Genomic DNA, 25,732 nt, shown 5'->3' with positions numbered 1-25,732 from the left:
TGTAAAAATGACCTTGAACCCCCACTGTTTCCCGTCCAGGGTTCCACAAAATAATAACTTGCTTTCATCCACTGTGCCTGCATGTATGATCATGTATTGTATTGTATGTCTTGCTGATTAATTGAGTACAATGGACCACAATGGAAACTTTTTTGATTGTAATGCCATACTGTTAAATTAATGTTCTCAGTACTTCTTCCACCACTGACCGTCGGGTGTGTGAAAGGTAAACATACGCAAAGCACATTGAACAGTCAAAGTCCACTCGGACACAATAAAGAAGCAAACTTTGGAACAATTTATGGTCTTGTCGAGGCCCAGCCCCTTGCCAGACTCATAGGACATTAATCAGGAGACAAAGAGATTGTTAATCTCACTTTCCTCACTGACGACACAAATACGGAGAGACGGACAATAAGATTCACCTTCAGATCAAACACAACTTCCAGTGAGGAGGACAGCCTGTCTTTCCACAGCTACGGGAGGGAATACTGACCCAGACCACTGGAACCTGCTGCTGACTCTGTCAGCTGAATGGACTTTAACAACAACCACGATTCACAGTGAAGTAAACTTCAGGGAACTTTCTAGAGGAGGACGTGTTACTACGACTGACTTAAATCCTGCATTCAGTGTTTGTAGTTTGACTCAAGAGTCAAAATGTCTTCCAAGTCGTCTCTTCCAGAAGAGGATTATTCCTGTCCTGTGTGTCGTGACATCTTTAAAGATCCTGTTATACTGTCATGTAGTCACAGCTTCTGTAAAGAATGTCTTCAGGAATGGTGGAGAGAGAAGAGAATAAACCAATGTCCAGTTTGTAAGGAAATACACTCAACAGATCATCTACCCCGTAACCTGGCTCTGAAGAGCGTGTGTGAGGCCTTCATACAGGAGAGACATCAGAGAGCTTCAACGGGGTCTAAGGATCTGTGCAGTCTGCATGCTGAGAAGCTCAAACTGTTCTGTCTGGAATGTCAACAGCCAGTGTGCGTTGTGTGTCGAGATTCTAAAAAACACACCAACCACAGTTTCAGACCCATCGATGAAGCTGCTCTGGATCACAAGGAGGAAGTCCAGAAATCACTGAAGCCTTTACAAGACAAACTGAAGGTATTTCATGAAGTTAAAACAAAAAGTGACCGAACAGCAGAACACTTTAAGGTCCAGGCCCGGGACACAGAGAGGCAGATTAAGGAGCAGTTTGAGAAGATTCATCAGTTTCTACAAGAGGAAGAGGAGGCCAGCATCACTGCACTGAGGTATGACGAGCAGCAGAAGAGTCAGATGATGAAGGAGAAGATTGAGGGTCTGAACAGAGACATGTTAACCCTTTCAAACAACATCAGAGCCATAGAGGAGGAGCTGAGAGCTGAACACGTCTCATTCCTGCAGAACTACAAGACCACAATGCAAAGAGTCCAGTGCACACTGCAGGACCCACAGCCGGTCTCAGGACCACTGATAGACGTGGCCAAACACCTGGGCAACCTGACCTTCAGAGTGTGGGACAAGATGAAGGACATTGTGTCCTACACTCCTGTCATTCTGGACCCCAACACTGCCCATCCAGTATACACCCTGTCAGATGATCTGACCAGTGTGAGACATGGAGAAAGACAGCAGCTTCCTGACAACCCAGAGAGGTTTGACCACTATGGCCGTGTTCTGGGTTCTGAGGGCTTTAACTCAGGGACTCACAGCTGGGATGTTGAGGTTGGAGACAATACATACTGGGGACTGGGTGTGTTAGCAGAGTCTTACCAGAGGAAGGGAGTCAAACGGGGTCAACTCTGGAGAATAAGGTTATCTAAAGGTAAATACACAGCACGCTCCACACCGGGGTCATCTACTGACCTCTCATTGAAGCAGCATCCTCAGAGGATCAGAGTCCAGCTGGACTGGAATGAAGGAAAGTTGTCATTCTCTGATCCTGATGCTAACACACACATACACACCTTCACACACACTTTCACTGAAACACTCGTTCCATACTTTTTCACTAGTCAAACTGTCCCTCTGAAGATGTTACCAGGAAAGATCAGGGTAACTGTGGATGACGTAGTTAAACATGATGATGATGATGATGATGAAGAAGACGAAGAGGATGATGAGGATGATGATGAGGATGAGGATGATGATGGTGATGGAGTATAATATTACCCAGTTTCATAGAATCTATGTGATTCTGTTGTGGTCAAGAAGAACATTAAAAACTAACTATATGTTTTTAAAGCCACAGTTTAAAAATGTCATCACTCCATGTGATGTCACCAACATGTCATGTTGTTATGGATCTATTGTTTAGATAATGATCGCCTATTGTCTATTATCAATGATCAATTGTCTATGATCAATAATAAGTAACATTTCAAGGTATTTTTGTATTTCCGTTTCTTGATACTTTATTATACTTATCGTTGCTGTGAGGTAGAAACCTCTTATCTCCATATATTAACTTTGTGTTTTTTTGTAAATTAATGTCCAAGCTGATCATACTACAGCTTCACATAAAGTGTCAAAAGTAGCAGATCTACAAGCCCGAAAAGCGGCGCGAAGCGAAATGTTTTGCGCTTGTAGATCTGCTACTTTTGATATTTCTGAATTTCAATCCTGAAAAGTAACAGTTTTGGACATATAAGATTTCCTCCCGACAGAGACAATAGTTATATTCCACTACGTTGCAGAATCAAATGTACGTTTAACTCCACTACATGTTTTTGACAGCTTTACTTACTAGTTACTTTGCAGATTTAGATTAGTTATTCATCAAATCATTAAATGCAAATATTGTAATAGTTTTTTTTTCTCAAAAATAGCAGATCTACAAGCTGAAAAATGTGTCGTGATACACATATCATTTGGGAATAGCCGGCGTATTAAATAGAGTGGGTTATGATCAATAGTTATAATCCAATAGAATGACATATGGTTCTGAATTTAGCATAATGAGTATTTTTCTTTTGCTACTTTAAGGTCGATGTTGAATGCAGGACTTTTACTTGTAACAATATATTTGACAACTTGGTATTACAAATTTTACTCAATTAAACAAAACCAAAAGAAATGTGAGTACTTCTTCTTCCACCACTGATAGTAACAATAATGTCATGATTACAATAACGTAGATTACGTAGATAGTGATAGTTATTAATTATTAATTATTAATTAATATGCAGCATCTGAGGGAGAAAAGTGTAAGCTCTGTGAAGGCCTTATGTGCCACGAGGCACCAAGTGGATAGGTAACAGCTAACATGAATCATTTGGGTTTCAAGGTATGAATTAATTCATCACAATAATAAATATAGCTACAAAGATGTGATATAGTGTTTCAAGACAAAACTAGACTCACATGTCAGTGTGTAAATGCTTCAGTCCACTAGAGACTGACAACAATCTGCCAGCTTTAGCTGTTAAAACTGAGTGCAACAAATTAGGGGGGAAAAGGAAAAAAAAAGCTTCTTTCCCAGACAGCTTTGTAGAACTTGGTAAAGTGTGTTCACATGAACAAACACCTTACAGAAGGACCGATAGGTTGACCAGTGTCTCCCAAACATTGGGTCAGGAAACTTTTGTTCTTCTTTTTTCTTTTTTACATTTCAAAATATTTTCAAAATGTTCCAAAGAATTTTACAAAATAATAATACAAAAAACATCTAGTTTTATTTCTAAATAGGGCATAAGAGGTTTGTTCATATAGCATGGTATGAGAGTATTGATTGTAAATCATTGTAGCGATTTTGTAGACCGTAGATATTGTGAGATATGGTGAGAGGAGAGAGGATAGAGGTTGAGTGAGAGCAGAAGGGAAAAGAGAAAGAAATGTCGGATAGAATCAGGACATATATACTAAACATGGACTTGAGTTGACTCTGCTTGGAACGCTTTTTTTCTGTCTGTGCCAAATCTCTTGGGCAAAAATGGCTATTTTTGGATAATGTCCAAAAAAAAAAATTTATTTGGGGGGCTTTTTCACATTAAAAGGTTTGAGAACCACTGCGTTGGCCATTAGACGGCGTATGGATGTGACTACTACAGTCTTCCAGGGGTAGTAATGGATGGATGGAAATGAAAGAGGAAATAATGCTGAGAGAGGAAGATCCCAGATGAAAGGTGGGTAAAGAAAAAAGCAGTAGGTTTGGAGAGCGTTTATATCCACAGTAATGGCCATATAGGGAGAAGGGAAAAAAAGAAGGAGAAACGCGGAATAGCGGAGTGCTGGCAGCGATCCAAAATACACCCAGGTGTGTTCAGCAACCAGCAAGACCAGAGATGTGTGTGAATAATACACACTAATGACTCACTGGAGCTCCCACGTGGTCTAACACACACACACACACACACACACACACACACACACACACACACACACACACACACACACACACACACACACACACACACACACACACACACACACACACACACACACACACACACACACACACACACACACACACACACATTTAAGTAAGCATGCACGCACACACACACATTTAGTAAGCATGCATGCACACGTGCAAGTATGCAGTAGTGAGCATGCACGCACACATTTAGTAAGCATGCATGCACACGTGCAAGTATGCAGTAGTAAGCATGCACGCACACACACATTTTAGGATCGCAATTTTATTAATGCTGCTAAATGTCTAATCCTAACCTGAATCTCTTCTTAAAGGTAATTAAGGTAAGTGATCTTTTTGGGTTGAAACAATAGAGTGTTTGTTCTGTAACAGGGGTCTCCCTGTCTCTCCAGGTCTTTAATGAACAGAAAATACATTTTCACGTAGGTGACAAAATGTCAGCCAATCAGGAGAGAGTATTTATCAGCTTAATTTGTATAGCGTTTCAGTTCCAATTGTGTGTCTGCTCATTTCTTTGTGTCATCACTTCCAATTTAACTTTTTTAATCTGTATCCTGACTGAGTTCTCTATCCAGATTGGATCAAATTGGTATCCAGATCTGATCTGAAAATGCATTTTCTGTTTAATAAAGAGCTGGAGAGACATGGAGACTCCTGTTACTGAACAAACACTCTATAGCAATGATTAGTTGATTACTATCAGAATATAGAGCTATTTAACACTTATTTTAACCAAAGAAAATCACCTACCCTACCTTTAATTGTAGACTAAGACTATCTCTCAATCTCTCTTGTGAGGACCCGGAAAACAATACATTTGGGCCTCACAAGTACCAATACAAGTATGCATGCGCCGCACACACACGCCGTGCATGCACGCACGCACGCAGGCGCGCTCGCACACACACACACACACACACACACACACACACACACACACACACACACACACACACACACACACACACACACACACACACACACACACACACACACACACACACACACACACACACACACACAATGAAACTAAAAGCTTATCTAGGCAGATTAAATGTGCAGCAACTTATTAATGTTTGGTCCTGGTGCATACGACACGCCACTGCATCTTCCCTTCCTCACCGAAGGGCAGAGAGAGGGAAAAAATGGAAATAAGTAGGATAAATTATGCGTAATGTAATGCTAACGAAAGCGCTTTGTCGCACTTATGCAAAGGAGCGTATAAAAACAAATTCTGGGTGGCGCTTGTGTGGGGGAGGGGGGAGAGGGGGGGGAGGAATAAAAGGAATCATACAGTTGGTATAGGGTTTTATTTTGCCACCTGCCATCATTCATGAACCCTCTCCTAACTCTCTTTGAATAGGCAATATATATTTTTAAAGCAAACATTTTTAACTCAAATCTTTGCTCCATGGGAGAGGGGTTCGGGGGGGTAATGGGTCCCTGGAACAACATATTTTGAGTTGGTACATATAATTTTGGGGGTCCTTGACATGAAAAGGTTTTGTTCCAGGCCAGGGACCCCCAGAAGCAAAGATTTGAGTTAAACATGTTGATCCAAAAATGCATATATATTCAAAGATGTGCACACATTTTCACGATTAAAACAAAATAGCAGATATACAAGCTTGTAGATCTGCTATTTTTGAATAGCCAAAGTATAATAATAATAATGGTTATAGACTATAGCCAAAAATCTATTATCACCATTTAGGCCAGTGATTCTCTAATGTTTTCATGCCAAGGACCCTCAAATGAATATCTATTTACTTCTGAAAATATTTTTGGGCCAAGGATCCCCCATACAAGATTTGTGTGTTGTTAAAAAAAAGGTTTTATAAATGTTTCAAGATTATTATAAATACTGTATGGTTAAAGTTGTTCTACTGGTTTGAACTAATTCATAACTAATTTTACTGGGAACCACTTGAACCCTGGCATCCTTTTTCTAAGGAAAACTTTAGCCAAAAATAGCAGATCTACAACGCCTCACACTGCGAGGCGTTGTGAGCTTGTAGATCGGCTATTTTTGGCATGTATTTGGTATAGGTGTAGAGGGAAAAAAGTACCCAAAAAAAATCTGAAACACAATTTCATACAAGAGGGGGTCCCTGTTTCATCTCTCTCTGAGCTCGGGGGTCCTTGATCTGAAAGATGTTGAAGACCCCTGCTTTAAAGGAAACACGTCTTTCAGGTGAAAACACGGGTTGTACGAGAGTCTGAATGCTTCCTGACTTCTATTTAGAGCGTCATTAAGGCTTCCATGTGCTGTGCAGTGGGATGCCATGGGTGTGGTTATAGTGTACTTTCACTGCTGTTCACTCCAACAGAGCGAGGGGCCAAAACTGTTACCTTCCAGGATTCAAATTCAAAACGCGTCGTTTCGCGCAGCACTTCGAGCTTGTAGTTCTGCCGTTTTTGATACTTTTGTGTGACGCTGTAAGTATGATCAAGTAGGGAGTTAATTTATGAAAAAAACACTAAAAGTTAAAATATGGAGAAAATAGTTATTTTCAGTTTGTGAAAATCTTTCAACATCTTTCAAAAATAACTGATCTATAAGGGTCATACAACGAGTCATTGCATTACATTACAGTCATTTAGCAGATGCTTTTATCCAAAGCGACTTACAAAAAGTGCATTCAACATAGGTAGGCAAGAAAACTACTAATCACCAGAAGTCTTAAGTGCATTCTCTTCTAAAACAAGCAACTAAGAGTATACCTAGAGCTAAGGTAAAAGTGCAATATATCAGCTACCTACTTTCTTAACAGATGAGACAAATGAGCAAGAGCTAAAACAAATAAGTGTATCGATATCCAATAAAACAAGAGCTCGTACAAATAATTGACAACAGGTAGGCAAGGCAAAGAGGAAGGGTCAGGGTAGTGTTTCCTAAAGAGGTGGGTTTTCACACTCCCACGTGTTGTGAGCTTGTAGATCAGCTATTATAATACATGGCCAAAGTATGATTACTCAAGTAATGCAAAAGTATCTAAAATATGTGCTCAAGTATAGTACTAAATGTAATCAACTACATTCCACCTACTGGTAATGTCTGTAGCCTGTGCTCCAGTGCTGTGGACCTTCAGAGAGCTGGCTGTTACCTCCAACAGAGCGAGGGCCATTACATAGAGTGGTGAATGGAACAAACCCAGCCATCGATGACCTACATTTGAACCCTATTTAAAGCTATCCCCACTGTCCCTGCCCGTTCACACACAGCTATAAAATGTGAAAAGTCATAGTGGACTCCTACAGTAAGACCTCAATATACCTAGTTAATAAAAAGGCTCTTAACATAACTGGAGCGTTCTATATCCTCATGGGTTTATGATGTGATTAAATTCCCTTTGCAGAACCGGCCTGTAACGGCGCATTTTTCATGTGCGTTTTTAATCGTCTAATCATTTTAATTGATCGTTCCGTGTGTCAATCCAATAACACGCTGAAGGGGACGAGCGGCTGCAGCCTTGAAACTTTAACGTTAACCGTTATTAAATCAGGGGGTCCACTACTTTGGCCATCTCATTATATGCTAAAGTCTTGATCAAAACCTTAAAAAATAACCCCCCAAAAATAGTGGATCTACAAGCTCGCAACACAACGCAAAGTGATTCATTTTCTTAATTCTATTTATACGTTTATTTGACAGGGACAATACGACAAACAATGAATCAAGTTATAAAACATGAAACCGTTGCATTGTATATGGGGTTTATAGCAGAGGCTAATTTGCGATGCCAGTCCCTGGTTAGACCTTTTTATACAAATATTTACCTAGTAAAAAAATTCAGTTACAAAAAGGACATGCACGAAGCTCTAATCTAAACAAAAGTACAAAAACAATAACATTCCCAAATTACATTCATGCATTTTGAGCTTGTAGATCGGCTATTTCCGAATAGCCCAAGGGCCCTATTTTCGCCGGTGCCTTACCCATTATACCTAAACTTATTTGCCATGTTTTCCTTCTTTTTTTTTTTTAAGATTGGCTATGTGAACTATTTGAAAATGTTTTTAAAAATAAAAATAAAATGGCAAAGAAGTTTAGGGATTAATGTGTAAGGCACCGGTGAAAATAGGGCTCCAAGTGTAAAATAGGATTTTAGTGGTTGGTTGAGGAGCTTAAGGCCTTAACGCCCACCAGCCAGGTTCTTCCATAACGCAGTCGTTCTCACGATTTCATGTCAAGGACCGGCTCAACATTGCAACATTGTTGCAGCACAGCAGCATTGTATCGTATTTGGCCACAGACAAAAAGTACCGTCCAATGAGAGTCCGAGGTGAGGGTGGGTCTAACGACAAGCCAATCAGCGAGTATCTGCTAAAACAAGCTGTGCGATGACGACAGATGTAGGCGGATCCGCGGATCTCTTGTGATTGGTTTAGGGAAATTTGAATCCCCTCCCCCTTGTAATCGCCTACACTGCAGACAATTTTTTTCAGACTGAAGCTCCACGCAGCTTCAGGCTGATAATCAGGCTAGAGCATTGGTTCTCAAAGTGGGGTCCGGGGACCCCCAGGGGTCCTTAAGGGAGTTCCAGGGGGTCCCCAGCTAAATGAAGGATAGTTAGGAACTAAATGGACCCTTATGGGTCTGTAACTCTGATAGTGTACAAATGGAACCAAATGGACCCCTAACCATTTGGTTCCATTTGTACACTTTCAGAGTTAAATTAACATTGATTTTACAATATAAATTGGGGTCCCAGAGATAGAAATGCCATTAAATGGGGGTCCGTAGCCCTAATACATGTCAAACTGGGGGTCCTTGAAATTAAAATGGTTGAGAATCACTGCTAGAGCAGTATAAATAATCTTCTCGTATGGGAGTCCCTGGCATATCTTTTCAAATGGGGGTCCACGGGCTAATAAGTGTCAATGTGGGGGTCCTTGACATGAAAAAGTTTGAGAACCACTGGACTAGAGGACCACTCATATGAAGATAGGTTGAAAATAAATGGGTGAAGTCGTCCTTTAAGTGGTTTTAATAGGGATCCTACAGCATAATAATAAGTAATCCATCCCCCATGCATTCCCCTATAGCCTGAAGTTGCAGTGTGTTGCTGTAGACTAGAGCCTACTATCTGGAGGGGCCAGACTGCCTTCAGTAGTTCCCCCGGCCCCTAACTAAGCATCTGCCTGCATGCACACTGCTGTGTTTATTAAAGTACCTCTCTACCCCCGTGGGTCTGGGTTATACCTACTGGTGCAGTTTAATCCATTATGACCGGGAACGTATCCGTGTCATTTTAAGATTTATTTGGCTATTCAAAAAATAGCAGATATACAAGCTCATAGCACGGCACTCGGTGCCACGCTTGTAGATGTGCTATTTTTTTTTTCATCTTGTACATTTCTGCAAATCTTATATATATATATTTTTCAAGCGAACATTTTTAACTCAAATCTTTGCTTCTGGGGATTCTACAAATGTCTTCTAAATCCTGACAGTTAAAAAAATAAAAATAAACGTATGCTGCTATAATATCAGTGGTGCTCAAACTTTTTCATGTCAAGGACCCCCAAAATTATATGTATTTGGTCGCGGACCCCCATCTGAAAATATTTTGTTCCAGGGACCCCCAGAAAAAAAAAAGTTCACTTTAAAAAATAAATATATTCAAAGATTTGCACACGTTTTCACTATTTTTCAAAAATATCAGATTTACAAGCTCATGTGCCACGCTATGAGCTTGTATACCTGCTATTTTTTAGTATAGCCAAAGTATAAAAAATGGATAAAGTAGTGACACAGATGCGTTCCCGGTCAAAATGGGTTAAAGAAAAAAAGCAATTACGGAAACACTCTATTCCACTGTTCAATTTGTGACGCCCACCTTCCTCTCTCTCTCTTCCACACATATTTTCTGATTTTGTATTATTATTTCCAGTCTCACTTGGTGTGTATCTATTATATTGCTGTGTTTTCATGCAGACAGTGGCCGTTCCAGCTTGTATGGCACCCTGGGTGAACCCCCAAAGTAACCACTTGAACCCCCAGCGTCACTATTCTGGAGAGGGGGCGGGATTAACGGAAAGTGACACCAATGTACCTTTGTCTTTGTTTTATTCTCCAGTTGTCGAGGGCTATAGGAGCTGATCTACTAATCTCAAAGTTGCTTATTTGGGCTTGCTTCCTAATGTTGTTTAAACCAGTGGTTCTCAAACATTTTCATGTCAAGGACCCCCAAATTAATATGTCCATGGACCCCCCCCCCCCAATCTAAAAACTATTTGTGCCAGGGACCTCCCTACCAGATTTGCGTTGTTAAAATGTATTCAAAATGTTTCGCTAAGAATTTTGAAATTTTGTTTGAAAATAGTAGATTTACAGTACAAGCTCGTAGCTTGTACTGCAGATCGTCTGTTTTCAAAAATGCATATAGGCTTAAAGTGCTCAAGTGGCCTATAGTCACTTCTTTTGGACTTGTTTTCATAGACCACCTGGTTGCTTATTTCTCTCGCAAAATCTGGCAACACTGGTTGAGGGCATGCACTGCTTCAAACCATAATCTTTTGGCGTAGCCGTCAGCAGGCCTGCTAGTGCCTTAGAATCTAAGGCACTAGCAGGCCTGCTGACGGCTTATGGCGCTATCCCCTTGGGTCACTCACAGCTTATTTTTTTGTATTGGACTCCCCATAGAGGAATCTTAGGTCACGTCATACAAAGTTTATATGACGCGACCTAAGATTCCTCTATGGGGATTCCAATACAAAAAAATAACGCTGTGAGTGACCCAAGGGGATAGCGCCCTCTAGTTGCAGTGATGTCGGTGCTCTATTAAGGCCATCTAACACAAACAGATCAGAGTACGTCTGATCCCAGTCTTGCCTAAATAAGGAGTTCCACACCGATGTCATCAATATGATGTTAGTTTTTCCCAAATATGGAGTCCTTTGCCTGACGTTTAGTGTTGCTGTACCCAACATAAATGTTAGCGTGTGGCACAGCACTGCCATTGTTTTACGGAGACCTGAAGACTTCACATCCATCCATTTTGTTGTTGTTGTTGTTGTTCTCCAATATGTGGCGCTGGACCTTGCACCTGAACAGTGGAACAAAGAGATCCTTTGATGCCGCTGTAGCAGTGGGAGACAATCTGTACTCCTTCGGGGGGTACTATAACTATAACTATAACTATAACTTGAACATCGGGGACCAGATTGCGGTGCATGTCTTCAACACAGTGGCTTTGCGCTGGATTCAGTTGCCTCCTGTGACAACTGGAAGAGGAGAATGTCCTCCCGAGGTCCCCTCCAACTGTGTGCGCCACACAGCTGTGCTGATAGAAGAGGTTGTCTACGTCTGGGGGGGATCAGTGAAGTTTCTGATAAAGGAGGATGATTATGGCTTAACATCGAGGTGTACGACTCCAGCGTGCTTTATGCATTTGATGTGGACACTCACAGATGGATAAAACCCAAGGTATCTGGGACCGTTCCAGTGGGGAGGAGGAGCCACTCAGCCTGTGTCTTGGGGAAAGTCATGTATATCTATGGAGGAAGATGCAAGACTGTGAACACTAATGACATATACAAGTTGGACACCACCACAATGGTCTGGTCTTCACTTAATACCAGAGGCACTCCATCACCTGCTCTATCACGTCACTCTGCAACCATCATCGGGACAAAGATGTTTGTATTTGGGGGCTGGAACGTCCAGGTGGACAACAACATCATCAGAGTGTTTGACACAGAGACCAACTGCTGGCTGAGCACGCCTTCTGCAAAGCTTCTTCCAGAAAGACGCAGGTGTCATTCAGCCTTTGCCTACAATGGAGAGCTGTACATATTTGGTGGCAGGAACCAGAAGCAGTTATTCAATGATTTGTGGAAATTCAATCCAGAGACCTTCTCCTGGAAGAAGGTTGAGCCCAAGGGGGAACCCCCGCTTGGGATGTCTGATGTGTCCTGTTGCATGGTGGGAGATCGTATCATCCTCTTTAGAGGATACGAAGACAAGCCCAGTGTCCTGTACATCTTAGACTTGAGTCCTCCTCTGAAGACGTTATGCAAGCTAGCAGTTATTCAGTACGATCTGGAGCAGTCTGAACTCCCACACGACATCAGGTGGGAACTGGCAGCCATGACCGCCAACAGGAATAGATAATAATCCATGTAAAACCCTGAAAGCATCTGTAAAGAAAGCATCTTTAGATTTTTGCGTTGCTATTCAAAAATAGAAGATATACCGCCTCCCCCATGACAGCCGGGGCGCCTGATGGAGGGGAAAGGAATTGGTTGGAATAACGTGTTCCTTCCACGCGCTACGTCCAACCAGGGAAACTCCCCCCTGTCAGGTGACAAGAAGGTCAGTTGGCTCTCATGCATTGAAGGAGGCATGAGCTCGGCTCTGGGCTCCCTAGGCTGGCGGGGGGAGTGTAGCGCACAGGGTCACTTAGATAATTGGCACCGGGTGAAAAAATATTTTGTTCCAGGGACCCCCAGAAAAAAAATCTTCGCTTTAAAAAATTAATATATTCAAAGATTTGCACATGTTTTCACTATTTTTCAAAAATATCAGATTTACAAGCTCATGTGCCACGCTATGAGCTTGTATATCTGCTATTTTTTTGTATAGCCAAAGTATAAAATATGGATAAAGTAGTGACACAGATGCGTTCCCGGTCTAAACGGGTTAAAGAAAAAAGCAATTACGGAAACACTCTATTCCACTGTTCAATTTTTGACGCCCACCTTCCTCTCTCTCTCTTCCACACATATTTTCTGATTTTGTATTATTATTTCCAGTCTCACTTGGTGTGTATCTATTATGTTGCTGTGTTTTCATGCAGACAGTGGCCGTTCCACCTTGTATGGCACCCTGGGTGAACCCCCAAAGTAACCACTTGAACCCCCAGCGACAGCGTCACTATTCTGGAAAGAGGGCGGGATTAACGGACAGTGATATCAAAGTCCACCGGGCAAATCACAGCATTTTTCTGAGCCTAATTATTCAGAAAACCCCAGACCACAAAAAATCTACTGAATGTTCAAAGTTCAGTTTTTTTGGGTGTAATTGAGGTCAGAAAACAAAACAAAAGAAATGAAACCCGACCCCCCAAACTTATCTGGACACCACAAGGCCACTGACCTGGTTAGTTGTGACCCTATGACCCCAAAGAGAAAATAAACTGAATTAAGTGTGGTATATATGGTAGTTAAACCACCTTATCAAGTATAATAATATGCATCATGCGTCATAACATAACTATATGCCTGGCACTTTTAACAAACCAAACCAGCTTTAGATATCGGTTGAAAATTCTGATGAAAATTCCATGAAGCCTTGAATTCATGGAGATTTTTTTTTGTTTCTGTCACATTCCTGAGCCAATAGTTCGATGACCGGGTGGCTCCGCTGGTCATCAAATTATTAGCTCAGAAATGCAACAAAAAATTGAAGAATCTCCATGAATTTAAGGCTTTATGGGGTGTGTAATTGATAGAAAATAAGTACTTAATTGGATGAACTACTCCTTTAATGTCCTATTTTATCATTTGGTGTGCAAACGTTGCTGATCTACAGGCTCACACATGTGTGGTGAGCTTCTTGATCTGCTATTGTTTCTATTTTCCTTGAATTTTAACTTTTTTTGAAATGCCACGGAAAATATTTTGTGCCAGGGGACCCCGCATGAGAGAATTTGTCACGATGTGTCAACATTCTTCAAAAATAGCCAACCATGCACAACACAGCAGTACGTACGCATTATGAGCTTGTAGATCGGCTATTTTCCAATAGCCAGTGTCAAGGTGATTTGAAATTAATTTCAGAGAACTCTATTATATGAAGGGAACATTTTTAGTATGAATTCACATCACACTGAGGTGACGGCTGCCTCCCGCAGAGGTCAGACATGACCTGAGTTGAGTCAGACACGGTTTCCGTTGCATGTGTACTAAAACTGTGACGAAAAATGTTCGTCGACTACCTTTTTTCACTGACGTAAACTAAATAAAAACTAAGCTACTAAGCTATAAATACATTGACAATTTTGTCAACAAATAAAAACTAGACTAAAATGTTAGTGAGGGACTAGTGGAGAAGAGATCCAGTAGAACTAAAAGACAAGTCATGCTATGCTTGGCTGCGCTCGGGTATTGCGCTCTGAAAATAGCAGATCTACAAGCTCACACTTGTAGATCTGCTATTTTCAGCATGCGACCAAGTGTGAAATCTACCATTATGACGCCATCAAGGCACCGCCAAAATACATTTTAGTTGACTATAATCTTATGATATTTAGTCGACTAAAACTAGACTAACAGTAAAACATTTCAGATGACTAAAATATGACTAAAATTAAATGGAATTTGATTGAAAAGACTATGACTAAAACTGATTAAAAAAAATTGCTGTCAAAATCAACACTAATGTGTACGTGCAAGTTTTGGCTCCTTTTACTCGAGTAAAATCTCTCATACTTTGAAATCTGAATTGTTGTCTTAGCCTCATTATGTATCTATGTTTTTGAGCACCCACTACAGATTCCTCTTTGACACCAGGAAAATAAAATAAAATAGGCCTCAAGTGGTTTAAAAACTCTTCTACATTTTGCTGGATCGAGACCCCCTGGAACCCCCTTCAAGGACCGCTGGGGTGGTCCCCGGACCCCACTTTGAGCAGCACTGCGCTGTAGCAGACACTATAGGTTTTGTACCAGATGAGACGTTTAATCAAATCTTGTTTTACAACTCGCTGTGAAAGTTTAAACGGGCGCAGCGGGAAGGAGCCATAAACAAACACTTATCGCTCTACTGAGAGAAGAAGAGGCTTTTCTCCATGAGCCGCAAGATTATAACTCTACCTCTCTCTCTCTTGCTATCAAACTCTCTCTCTCTCTCTCACACACACACACACACACACACACACACAACCACAATCAAGCCTAGTAATGCTCGTAAAAGCATATCAAGATAAAAGTAATCTTCAAACTACTTGTCCGTGCTTATAAGGCTGCAACTGCGTGGTCGCACACACACACGCACACGCACACGCACACACACGCACACGCACACGCACACACACGCACACGCACACGCACACACACACACACACACACACACACAATCTCCTATAGCTGAGATAATAAAAGGATCTCAAAGCTAACAAAGGCAATTTGGTGTGGACACGGAGGAGACCTTTTGAAGCATTTACAAACAGACGTCACAGATACATTTCAGATCTACAAGGTCACAATATGTCACGCTTCGCGCCTGTTGAGCTTGCAGATCGGCTATTTTCCGGTGCACACTGGCTTAATACCAACCCCATGCCCAACATGAATCTTTTCCTAATTGTACGTCTTGTAACACTAAATATCTTTTTTAATATAAACCCACGAGGACCAGGAAAATTGGCGTCACAATGCGTATTTCTCAAATACTTATACTATACTTGTGGGGACATTTGGCCCTCACAAGCATGGTAAAACAAGTACACACACACACACACACACACACACACACACACACACACACACACACACACACACACACACACACACACACACACACACACACACACACACACGGGGGGGGGGGGGGGGGGCAAATGCATGATCTCCTGGCTGAGATAATAAAGGATCTCAAAGCTAACAAAGACAATGTGGTGTGGACACTGAGCAAACCTTTTGAAGCATTACAAACAGACGTCACAGATACATTGGCTTAATTTATACCCAAGCAACGCAAATCAAGACCATCTGTATACCTTCTTCTACACATGCACCAACACACGTCCGCCATAAAAAAGCAAGGATGACATATTTGCCTGTTTCGCTGATGAAATGAAAGGCATTTGACTCCATTTGGCATAGGGGACGATTAGGCCTGTCACTTAATAGTCAACAAAGTATATAGGGTTTAAGTGATTAAAACTACATTTGGAGGAAACATCAATATCCAATTCATATTGTAACCAGAAAGCTCGCCCCAAAACACATTCACCCCCCCTTTTTTTTGCGGAGCGCTTTCCCATTGGTTCTTGTATTCTTGTATTTTTTACTGTGGTTAAGGTTAGGAATAAGGTTAGGTTTAGGCATAGTTTTACTGAAGTTACGTTTAGGAATAAGGTTAGGTCTAGGCATAGTTTTACTGAAGTTACGTTTAGGAATAAGGTTAGGTCTAGGCATAGTTTTACTGAGGTTATGTTTAGGAATAAGGTTAGGTTTAGGCATAGTTTTACTGAGGTTATGTTTAGGAATAAGGTTAGGTTTAGGCATAGTTTTACTGAGGTTATGTTTAGGAATAAGGTTAGGTTTAGGCATAGTTTTACTGAGGTTATGTTTAGGAATAAGGTTAGGTTTAGGCATAGTTTTACTGAGGTTATGTTTAGAAATAAGGTTAGGTTTAGGCATAGTTTTACTGAGGTTACCTTTAGGAATACCTGGTGGCAACCGTTCCGAGGTCAACGGATTCGACCCTGGGCGAGCGTTCTTGCGTTTAGTTATATGGGGTCCCCAAGCGCGGGACCAATTAGAATAAAGGGGGATAAAAGACCCAATAGAGCAATTCCAATTGAAATGTGGACAAAAAAAAATAACCCTGCTGTGTTCATGGGAGCAGTTCCAAACAATGTCTGCGGGGCCGAACCGGGGCTGTTCCTCCTCCATAATACCAAGTTAAAAAGAGGGGATTATAAATTCTGGCTGCATTTACCATCAAGCAAAGCAGAACTCATTGAAATATCAAGCTCTTATAAGAATCCCATCCCCTGGGTCTATTAGCTTTTGGAATTCGCCATCATAATCCTAAAGCCAGAGAGAGCTATGATAGCTGCAACCCTCAAGGCCAAATCTAAACGCATTTGGCCTTCGACTGCATGAGAAACAAACTACTGTACAGCTCGTATGTGGGAGAACTGAAATAACAGAACAGAATAAGCAATGATGTTGATATGAAACTAAATAGAAAAGATTTGCAGCAGACCATTCCAGCAACCAACAACCAAAGAAAAGAAAAACTCACCAGAATGCAAGGGACCTTAACCCATTTAGAACGGGAAATAATCTGTGTCATTTTTTTGATTTATTTGGCTATTCAAAATAGCAGATCTGCAAGCTCATAGCGCGGCACCGAGTGCCGCGCTACGAGCTTGTAGATCTGCTATTTTTGAAAAGTTGTGAAAATTTGTGCAAATCTTTGAATATCTATAGATTTTTTAAAGCAAACATTTGGAACTCAAATCTTTGCTTCTGGGGATTCTACAAATGTCTTCTAAATCCAACAGTTTTTTGTGAAAAAATTGTATATTGCTATAATCAGTGGTTCTCAAACTATTTCATGTCAAGGGCCCCCACAATGATATGTATTTGGCCGCGGACCCCCATCTAAAAATATGTTGTTCCAGGGACCCCCCGGAAGCAAAGATTTGAGTTAAAAATGTTAGCTGTAAAAAAAATATATAAATATTCAAAGATTTGAACACATTTTCACGATCTGATCTACAAGCTAATAGTGTGGCACTCGGTGCCGCGCTATGAGCTTGTATATCAGATTTTTTTTAATAGCCAAAGTATGGTTAAAGTGGTTCCACAGATGCTTTCCCGGTTTGAAGGGGTTAACCTTGACATTGAACAAGGAAGACATTTCAAAAAGCCTTCGCTACCAGGGGACCGACCAACCAACAGGCTGTGGCAGCATTCTGACCTTTAAAGAAAGAGACGATAAATGCATGTTTTTCTTGTGTCGCTTTTCAACAGCACAACAAGACGGTACAAATAACTCGGCGAGGATGCCAGGTCTCTGGTGAGCTGTCAGCCAGATATTTCACAGAAGCATGAGGAGAGATGGAGCAGACTATGTACTGTGTGGTGCTTACAAATTAACTTAACCAATTAAACCCTCTATTCTTAGTAAAAACGTGACATGAGTGACAACTGTACTTGGATCGCCGTTTTGCAACAAATGCAACAAATCTCTTCGCCAAAAAGAACATTGTGACGCGTTGTGAGCTTGTATAGAGCAATTCTTTTTGGCAAATGTTCCCCTGTCAGGGTGAGTGTTGAGTAGGACGGAACTTAAGAAAGGTTCAACATCCATTTATTTATTAAAGTAAACTCTGGTTCTGCTTGAGGATTCTTCCCGTTAGAGGGGATTGTTTCTTTGCCACTGTAGCCTTTGCTTTCTCAGGGGAGAGAAACACAGGCGATGATTATTTGTTGCATTTGTTGCAAAACGGCGATCCAAGTGCAGTTGTGTCTCTGCGCTTCATCGTCTCTGTAAACCGTGCAAATGTCCAAAAGTGTTACTTTTCAGAATTCAAATTCGAAAACAGAGAAAGTGCTTTTGTGTGATGCTGTAGTATGATTAAGTAGGAGGTTGATTTAACGAAAAAACACAAAAGGAGGTTTCGATGTGTAAAGCGTCTTCAGACAACTTGTGCTTTTGACACTGTAATCAAATTGAATTGATTTGAGGAGAGTTTGATGGTAGTTTGTTTGTTTCTGATTGTTTCTGACCATGTTAAACTATTTTCTACACTCAGGGCGCTCTGCCAACACACCCTAGCCTTGACCCTGACTGAAACACCAAGCGGTGCTGGGAGGAGTAGAGCTCCTAGTATGGCTATACTGTATTTCGTCTCTGTCGGGTGGAAAAACATCAAAAATAAGAATTTGGAGGCAGCATCGATATTATAGAACTGGCACTGGCAGCTAAAAAAACACACACTTTCTGTGGACATGGCCCCCTAAGGCCATGGTTTCGATTCGCACTCAAGACACTTAAATAAGTAACTGGCAGGTTGCCTTGAAACTGGAGGTTTGAACCCCAGCCATTCGAGTGAGCCCCCATGACCTTTCCTCCACCCTCAGGCCCAAATGTCCACCTTTGACACATGAGCAGTGGAGGAAAGTAACTAAAGTACAGTTACTGGAGTCGAATTTTGAGGTAGTGTCTGGGCGGAAAAGACGTGTTTGGTGTTCTTCTGAGTGCATTTGGAGAAAAAAAGAAAGCTTGACATTTATCAACTGGCTCCGTTGGTGTTAAAGAACTTAGGCCCCCGCAAAAATCCAACGTTCATTGTTGTTACTTTACTTTATTAGTTTATTTGGTCGGGACAGTAGTTAACACAACAACACAGCTACAGCAGTTGGAATGCAGTGTAAATACGTTGGATTTAGCAAGGATGCACATTTACATTCATAGTCCCAACATGGAAGATATGGCAGGTAAAAACTATACTTGTTTCTGCCATGTAAACTCAAACAAACAATGAAAAGACCACAACACTATGATACAAAGTGCACACACGTATATAGAACCAAACTATTTTCGGCAAAGAAGTTTGGTGTAGAGGGAAAACAGAGCAGGCACAAAATATTTTCAGATGGGGGTCCGTGGCCAAATACATATCAATTTGGGGGTCCTTGACATGAAAACGTTTTAGAACCACTGCCATATATAATGGCGGGTCCCTGCTTCAACTCTCTCTCAGCTAGGGGGCCCCTGGCCTGGAAAAAACGTTGAAGACCCTGCTTTAATCCATGCATCCACGCGGATTGTTGGTGCTGATATCGTGCGGGGGAGCCAGGCTATTGTGGTCCAAAAGGCGAGTGCTCTAATACCGACCGAGTAAATACACCAGACCCAAAATTGCCCCATTTTGAGGACAATAAGGAACACGAGTCGGCGTTAATGTTTCTGCTGATGAATGGTTCAAAAAGAGGATTGTTTGGGTGAGAGTGGGCTGCGGTGAGTGGGTAGAGATGACCTGATTCACTGAAGCACTGGGGAGGATGGTACAATAGTGTGTGTGCTTTTCAAATCATCATGGGGATAACGGCAGTGTAAATCCCTTATAGTTGTACAGTGCAGCTCTCTGAGAGGAGAACACATGTCCTCTCACAGAGGTACAAACCAGTTCAGTGTTATCGTAGTGCCACAACACGTTCTCTCAAGACACCTTACATTTAACTCATTCAATCCTGGAAGGCATACTGTGTCATTTCAGATTTTTTTTTTGCTATAACTATTATTTTATACTTTTGGCTATTCGAAATTAGCAGATCTACGAGCTCATAGAGCATGTAGATCTGCTATTTTATTGTATTTTCTATCGTGAAAAATGTGTGCAAATCTTTCAATATATATATATATATATTTTTTTTAACTCAAATCTTTGTCTTCTAAATCCTAACAGTTAAAAAAGATCAGTGGTTCTCAAGCTTTTTTCATGTCAAGGACCGACAAAGTTATATGTATTTGTCCACGGACCCCCCCCATCTCAACCCCCTTTTGTTCCAGGGACCCCCAGAAGCAAAGATTTGAGTTAAAAATCTATATACATGTTCAAAGATTTGCACATATTTTAAGATTGTTCCTAAAAATAGCAGATCTACAAGCTCATAGCGCGGCACTCGGTGCCGCGCTATAAGCTTGTATATCTGCTATTTTTTAATAGCCCAAATAAATCTTAAAATGACACAGATGCGTTCCCGGTCTTAATGGGATAAAGCAGAGAACATGACATTGTCCCCACCCTGAGCGAGCAATTTGTTGTGACAGTGACAACGAAAAACTACCCCTTAACTGAACAACTCCCCCTTAACTGGAAGAAACGTCAAGGCAGATCCAGCAAGCTCTAGGGTGGGCGGCCATCTGCCTCGAGTCAGGGGGGAAAGAGAGAGAGAGAGAGAGAGAGAGAGAGAGAGAGAGAGAGAGAGAGAGAGAGAGAGAGAGAGAGAGAGAGGGGGAGATTCAAGCAAAGGCAGTAATGGGCAGCAACAATAAAAAGTAAAACTATCACAGCAATAACAGTCATAGTGGTAGTGGCAATAGCAATAATAGTAATATAGTGTAAGATAGTATAATGGTCTAATATAATATAGTATAATAATTATGTTAGATAGATCGTATACTACATGATACAATATAACAATGAAAATTTGACTCTGTATGGCATTGAAGCAAAGTTTAACATTAATTTCAGTGCAAACTGAACTTCCAAATTGAGGCGATGGTATTATCTATGATCTGGAGCAATGTTTTTTAAAGGACGACGTCACCCATTTTCAATATTCATATAATTGGTCATCACTAATGCTCATTATAATAATGGTACCTTTTTTGTCTACTCATTCCGAGTCTCGAAGGGTTGTGGACCATTCAGAAACCTGCCTACCAGTGACATCATCGATGGGTAATCCAAGCTAATAGAAACTGCAGGCTTTCTATTCCTGGAAAGTTAGCGCGCTATAATGGAAGCCATTGTTGCGTAAAAAAAAACAAAAAAGAACATTTAAATCTTTTTTGAAAAAAGAAAACCTGCGTAGGCCTAATGATGATGTCACTGGTAGGCGGGGTTTCTGAACTGTCCACAGCAAGACACAGAGTGAGTAGAAATAAATTGTACCATTTTATCATGAGCATTAGTGAGGACCAATTATATGAAGATAGGTTGAAAATGGGTGAAGTGGTCCTTTAACTGTTTCAAATTTGTGCTCCCACTTTAGCATTGACCACGACAAACCGAGCCGTAGCAGGACATAACGCACACACGGTTATTTGCCCATGTGACTGTCAGTATGTCTCACACCATCAACTTTGATATCGTTATTGACAATGCAATATTATGTACAATACATGCATAGGCTACACCCTTATCAAAAGGATAAAAAACACAATAAAGCCGACAGCATTTCCATATAATTATTTTTGTGTTTTATCCGTTCATTTATATTTACAATTCACATTTTGGGCGTTTAGCCCAATAATATCCAGAGTGACTTAGTGACGAAAGTGCGAAATATGCAGAGTAAGCATGAACTCTAATCAATAAACAGTAAGGTAAATAACCCCATAAATCTGCATTTTGAAAAGAAAATAAATTTACCTTTTTATCAAATCTTCTCGAATGGGAGTCACTGGCACATTTCTTTTTCAGATACGGGTGCGCAGACGAATAAATACAAATGTACGGGTCCTTGATATACAATCTAAACCACTGGTTTAGATTCCATATACACCAGACTCGTACAGCTTGTTGCCCATGAAGAGGCCATGCAGTTCTGCTCCATAGACCTCGTTCTGATGCTGATCTCTGAGAGCCTGGAGGCCTGGACAATAATGCTCTGGGATTATTGATTCACAAAAATGACATAGCTGCCCGTTGACCAAATTGAAAAATATTCCGGAACTGAGGTCCTTCATGGCCCCCGCTGGCAGTGTGTGTGTGTGTGTGTGTGTGTGCGTGTGCATGAGAAATATGATCATAGCCGGGGTTGTTTGTGAGATTAGCTTGCACACACACACACACACACGCGCGCACGAGCACACACACACACACGCGCGCGCACGAGCGAGCGATTGCCATAATGTATCTCTGCCCTGCCTGTCTTATATAGACGAAAATGCACAATGAAGTGCATCCCGGACATAATATTTCATTTCTATGTTCAGCCGTATTGAAGATTGGAAATGATACTCTTCTAAAGCCACGGGCACACCCTGTGACTGCTGGTCAGATTGAAGAGCAGAGACTGGCAGAGAGAGAGAGAGGGGGGGAGAGAGAGAGAGGGAGAGAGAGAGAGAGAGAGAGAGAGAGAGAGAGAGAGAGAGAGAGAGAGAGCCTCCTGCATATCGTTACCTCATTATGTCCATATTTATACGCGTTTTCATGAATTAATGCCACTTCATTATGCACGAGCGTCACATAAAAGTAGTGAAAATAGCCGATCTACAAGCTCACAACGCGCCGCGATGCGACGCGTTATGAGCTTGTAGATCTGCTATTTTCACTATTTTAAAATGTTTTTTTAAATAATAATGAAAATGGAACGGTTTTGGACACGCAAGCTTTCCACCCGACAGCGACAATATCATTCCCTAGCTTAAGTAAAATACCACAATATAAAATTACTCTGTTACAAGTAAAAGGCCTGTGTTCAACATGTTACTTGAGTAAAAGTACACAAGTATTGGCATCGAAATATACTTAAAGTATCAAAAGTAAAATAACTAAAATGTTTTGAAATAGCAGATCTATAAGCTCACAATGCGTTGCGATGCGACGTGTTGTGAGCTTGTAGATCGGCTATTTTCAAATAACCTATAAAATCGGGCTAAAGTGGTTCATGTATGTTTTATAATGTAATAATTTATATCTGCAAAGTAACTAAAGTTTTCAAACAAATGTAGTGGAGTAAAAGTACAATATTTGCCTCTGAGATGTAGTGGAGTAGAAGTAAAAGTACTGAACATTTGCTGATGTCTCATCCTGAGCCCTCACACCCACAACGTGACTCAAGGGTTAATGCTTCAGGATCAGAGCCACACAGGTCAAGAGGTCAAGAGAAGCCCGGACGGCCAGAGCCCCCATGTTCATTTATTCTATCAAATCCACCATGACACCACAACAAAACAACAGGAGGAACCTTCAGCAGCAGCACAAAGGTTACCAGAGGTGAGGGAAGAAAAGCCTTCGCACCGGAGGGCGAAGCGGCAGACAAGAGGGCCTTAATAATGAATGACAGCGGGGGGGGGGCGTGCAGGTGGCCCAGGTGCGGGGGAATTCTCCGCAGTGCCTCCGGATGAACACATTTTAGGCCGTGTTTAAGGATAGGAAGCGGGTGGGTGCTCCACTAGCTGTGTGTGGGCGCTCCACTAGCGCCTCCTACAGGTTGATCAGGGCGCCTGTTCAGCAGGGAGAGTAAATAGATCGGATAGAGCAATTGGTTCTCAACATGTGGGTCGGGTCCCCACATGATTTTGGGGGGGTACACTAGATGACACTAAAGTGACAGTTTAAGCTCCCCAGTTCAAATATGATTATTTGGGGGGGTCCCCTGCAGGGCCGGATACAGAAATTATTAATTGGGGGGGCATTAGGAAATGCTGGAAGCGCGGTGGCGAGTTTTTTCCGGCTGTTTGTGTAATACTGCTTCCTATTGTTTAGGAGTAGTACTGCATGTGTGTGTGTGTGACTGTGTGTGTGGAAAATCAGGGCAGAGGATTATTTGAATTGTGCAATGATACATGATGGAATATGATTAAGGATTATTTTGATTATGGTAAGCTCACATTTCATATCATGACATAAATGTAACTTTCACAAGCCCCCCCACCCCCAAAAAAAAAAAAACTTTCTTTTTTTTTTTTTTTTTTGGGGGGGGGCAGTCAGGGCATTTGGGGGGGCATTTCCCCCCCTTGCCCATGCCTAGATCCGGCCCTGGTCCCCTGTTCAAATACGATTATTTTGGAGATCCCCAGTTCAAATATGATCATGTTGGGGGGTCCCCAGTTCAAATATGATTATTTTGGAGATCCCCAGTTCAAGTATGATTATTTTGGAGATCCCCAGTTCAAATATGATTATTTTGGGGGGTCCCCAGTTCAAATATGATTATTTTGGGGGGTCCCCAGTTCAAATATGATTATTTTGGGGGGTCATGGCCTGAAAAGGTTGAGAATCACTGGGATAGAGCATTGGTTTCCAACCTTTTCTGGATAAAAAAAAAATCACAACAAATCTTGATAAGTGTTCACGGCCCGCCCCCTCTGACCATTTGTGTTCGGCTTCCTTTAGACAATGTAGCAGCATAGATAATAATTCTGCTGAAAATGCATGTTATGCACATCTAAAAAAACTGCTACAGAAACACGCCACACACACAGTCCCAGAGAGGACACAATGCTGGTCTTCCTGGTGACACGTCTCTCTAGCGATGGGTCTCACTGTAAAAGACCAAGCCGTTGCATGCACGGTCGCGCCAAACAACCAACTGTCTCACCATCAGCCACAAAAGAATCACTGATACGAGAGGAGCGGTACACTGGAGTCAGCCGTAGACCAAAACATAAAACACCATATAACACATTCATCTATCTGATATCTTCTGTCCAAGAGTGACGATTTCAAATAGCAGTAATTGTTCCTTTTCTCGTGTCTTCACCCAGCTCTGTGATACCATGTGCTGCTGCTCCCAACAATTTTGCTTAAATTGCTGCCTGTTAATTGTCTCTTTTGTAGCTTCCTTCGCCTCCCTCCCCTGCCCGCCTGCCCGCCTTGCACAGAGCTAAGCTCTTTGAAGGCGAGTGCCAGAACTCGGCCTTGGTAGCAGCATGGGAACGCATGGGCGTTTAACCCATTAAGACCGGGAACGCATCCGTGTGTCAGGGGGTTCCCTGGAACAACATTTTTAGATGGGGGTCCAAGGCCAATTACATATCACGTTGGGGGTCCTTGACATCAAATATTTTGTTCCAGGGACCTCCAGAAGCAAAGACTTCAAAAGAGTTCAAAATGTTCGCTTAAAAAAAAAAATACTCAAAGATGTGTAAAAATGTTCACGATTTTTCAAAAAATAGCAGATCTACAAGCTCATAGCGCGGCACTCGGTGCCGCGCTATATGAGC

The 25,732-nt window shown here is 41.5% G+C and overlaps 1 protein-coding gene across 1 annotated transcript; it reads left to right on the top strand.

Moving 5' to 3' along the window:
* Positions 1-660: 660 nt before the first annotated feature.
* LOC308105171 (E3 ubiquitin-protein ligase TRIM39-like) lies at positions 661-25,460 on the top strand (the record flags this gene model as incomplete). Its single annotated transcript, XM_080455806.1, has 2 exons — positions 661-2,043; positions 25,347-25,460. The coding sequence occupies 2 exons, from the start codon at positions 661-663 to the stop codon at positions 25,458-25,460; spliced, it is 1,497 nt and encodes a 498-aa protein (XP_080311932.1).
* Between the last annotated feature and the right edge of the window lie 272 nt (positions 25,461-25,732).

This window comes from Gymnoscopelus braueri (assembly GCF_963280865.1).
Source record: "Gymnoscopelus braueri genome assembly, chromosome: 17".
Taxonomy (NCBI): Eukaryota; Metazoa; Chordata; class Actinopteri; order Myctophiformes; family Myctophidae; genus Gymnoscopelus; species Gymnoscopelus braueri.
The sequence above is the reverse complement of the archived record's forward strand: the minus strand, read 5'-3'. Positions and strand labels throughout refer to the sequence as shown.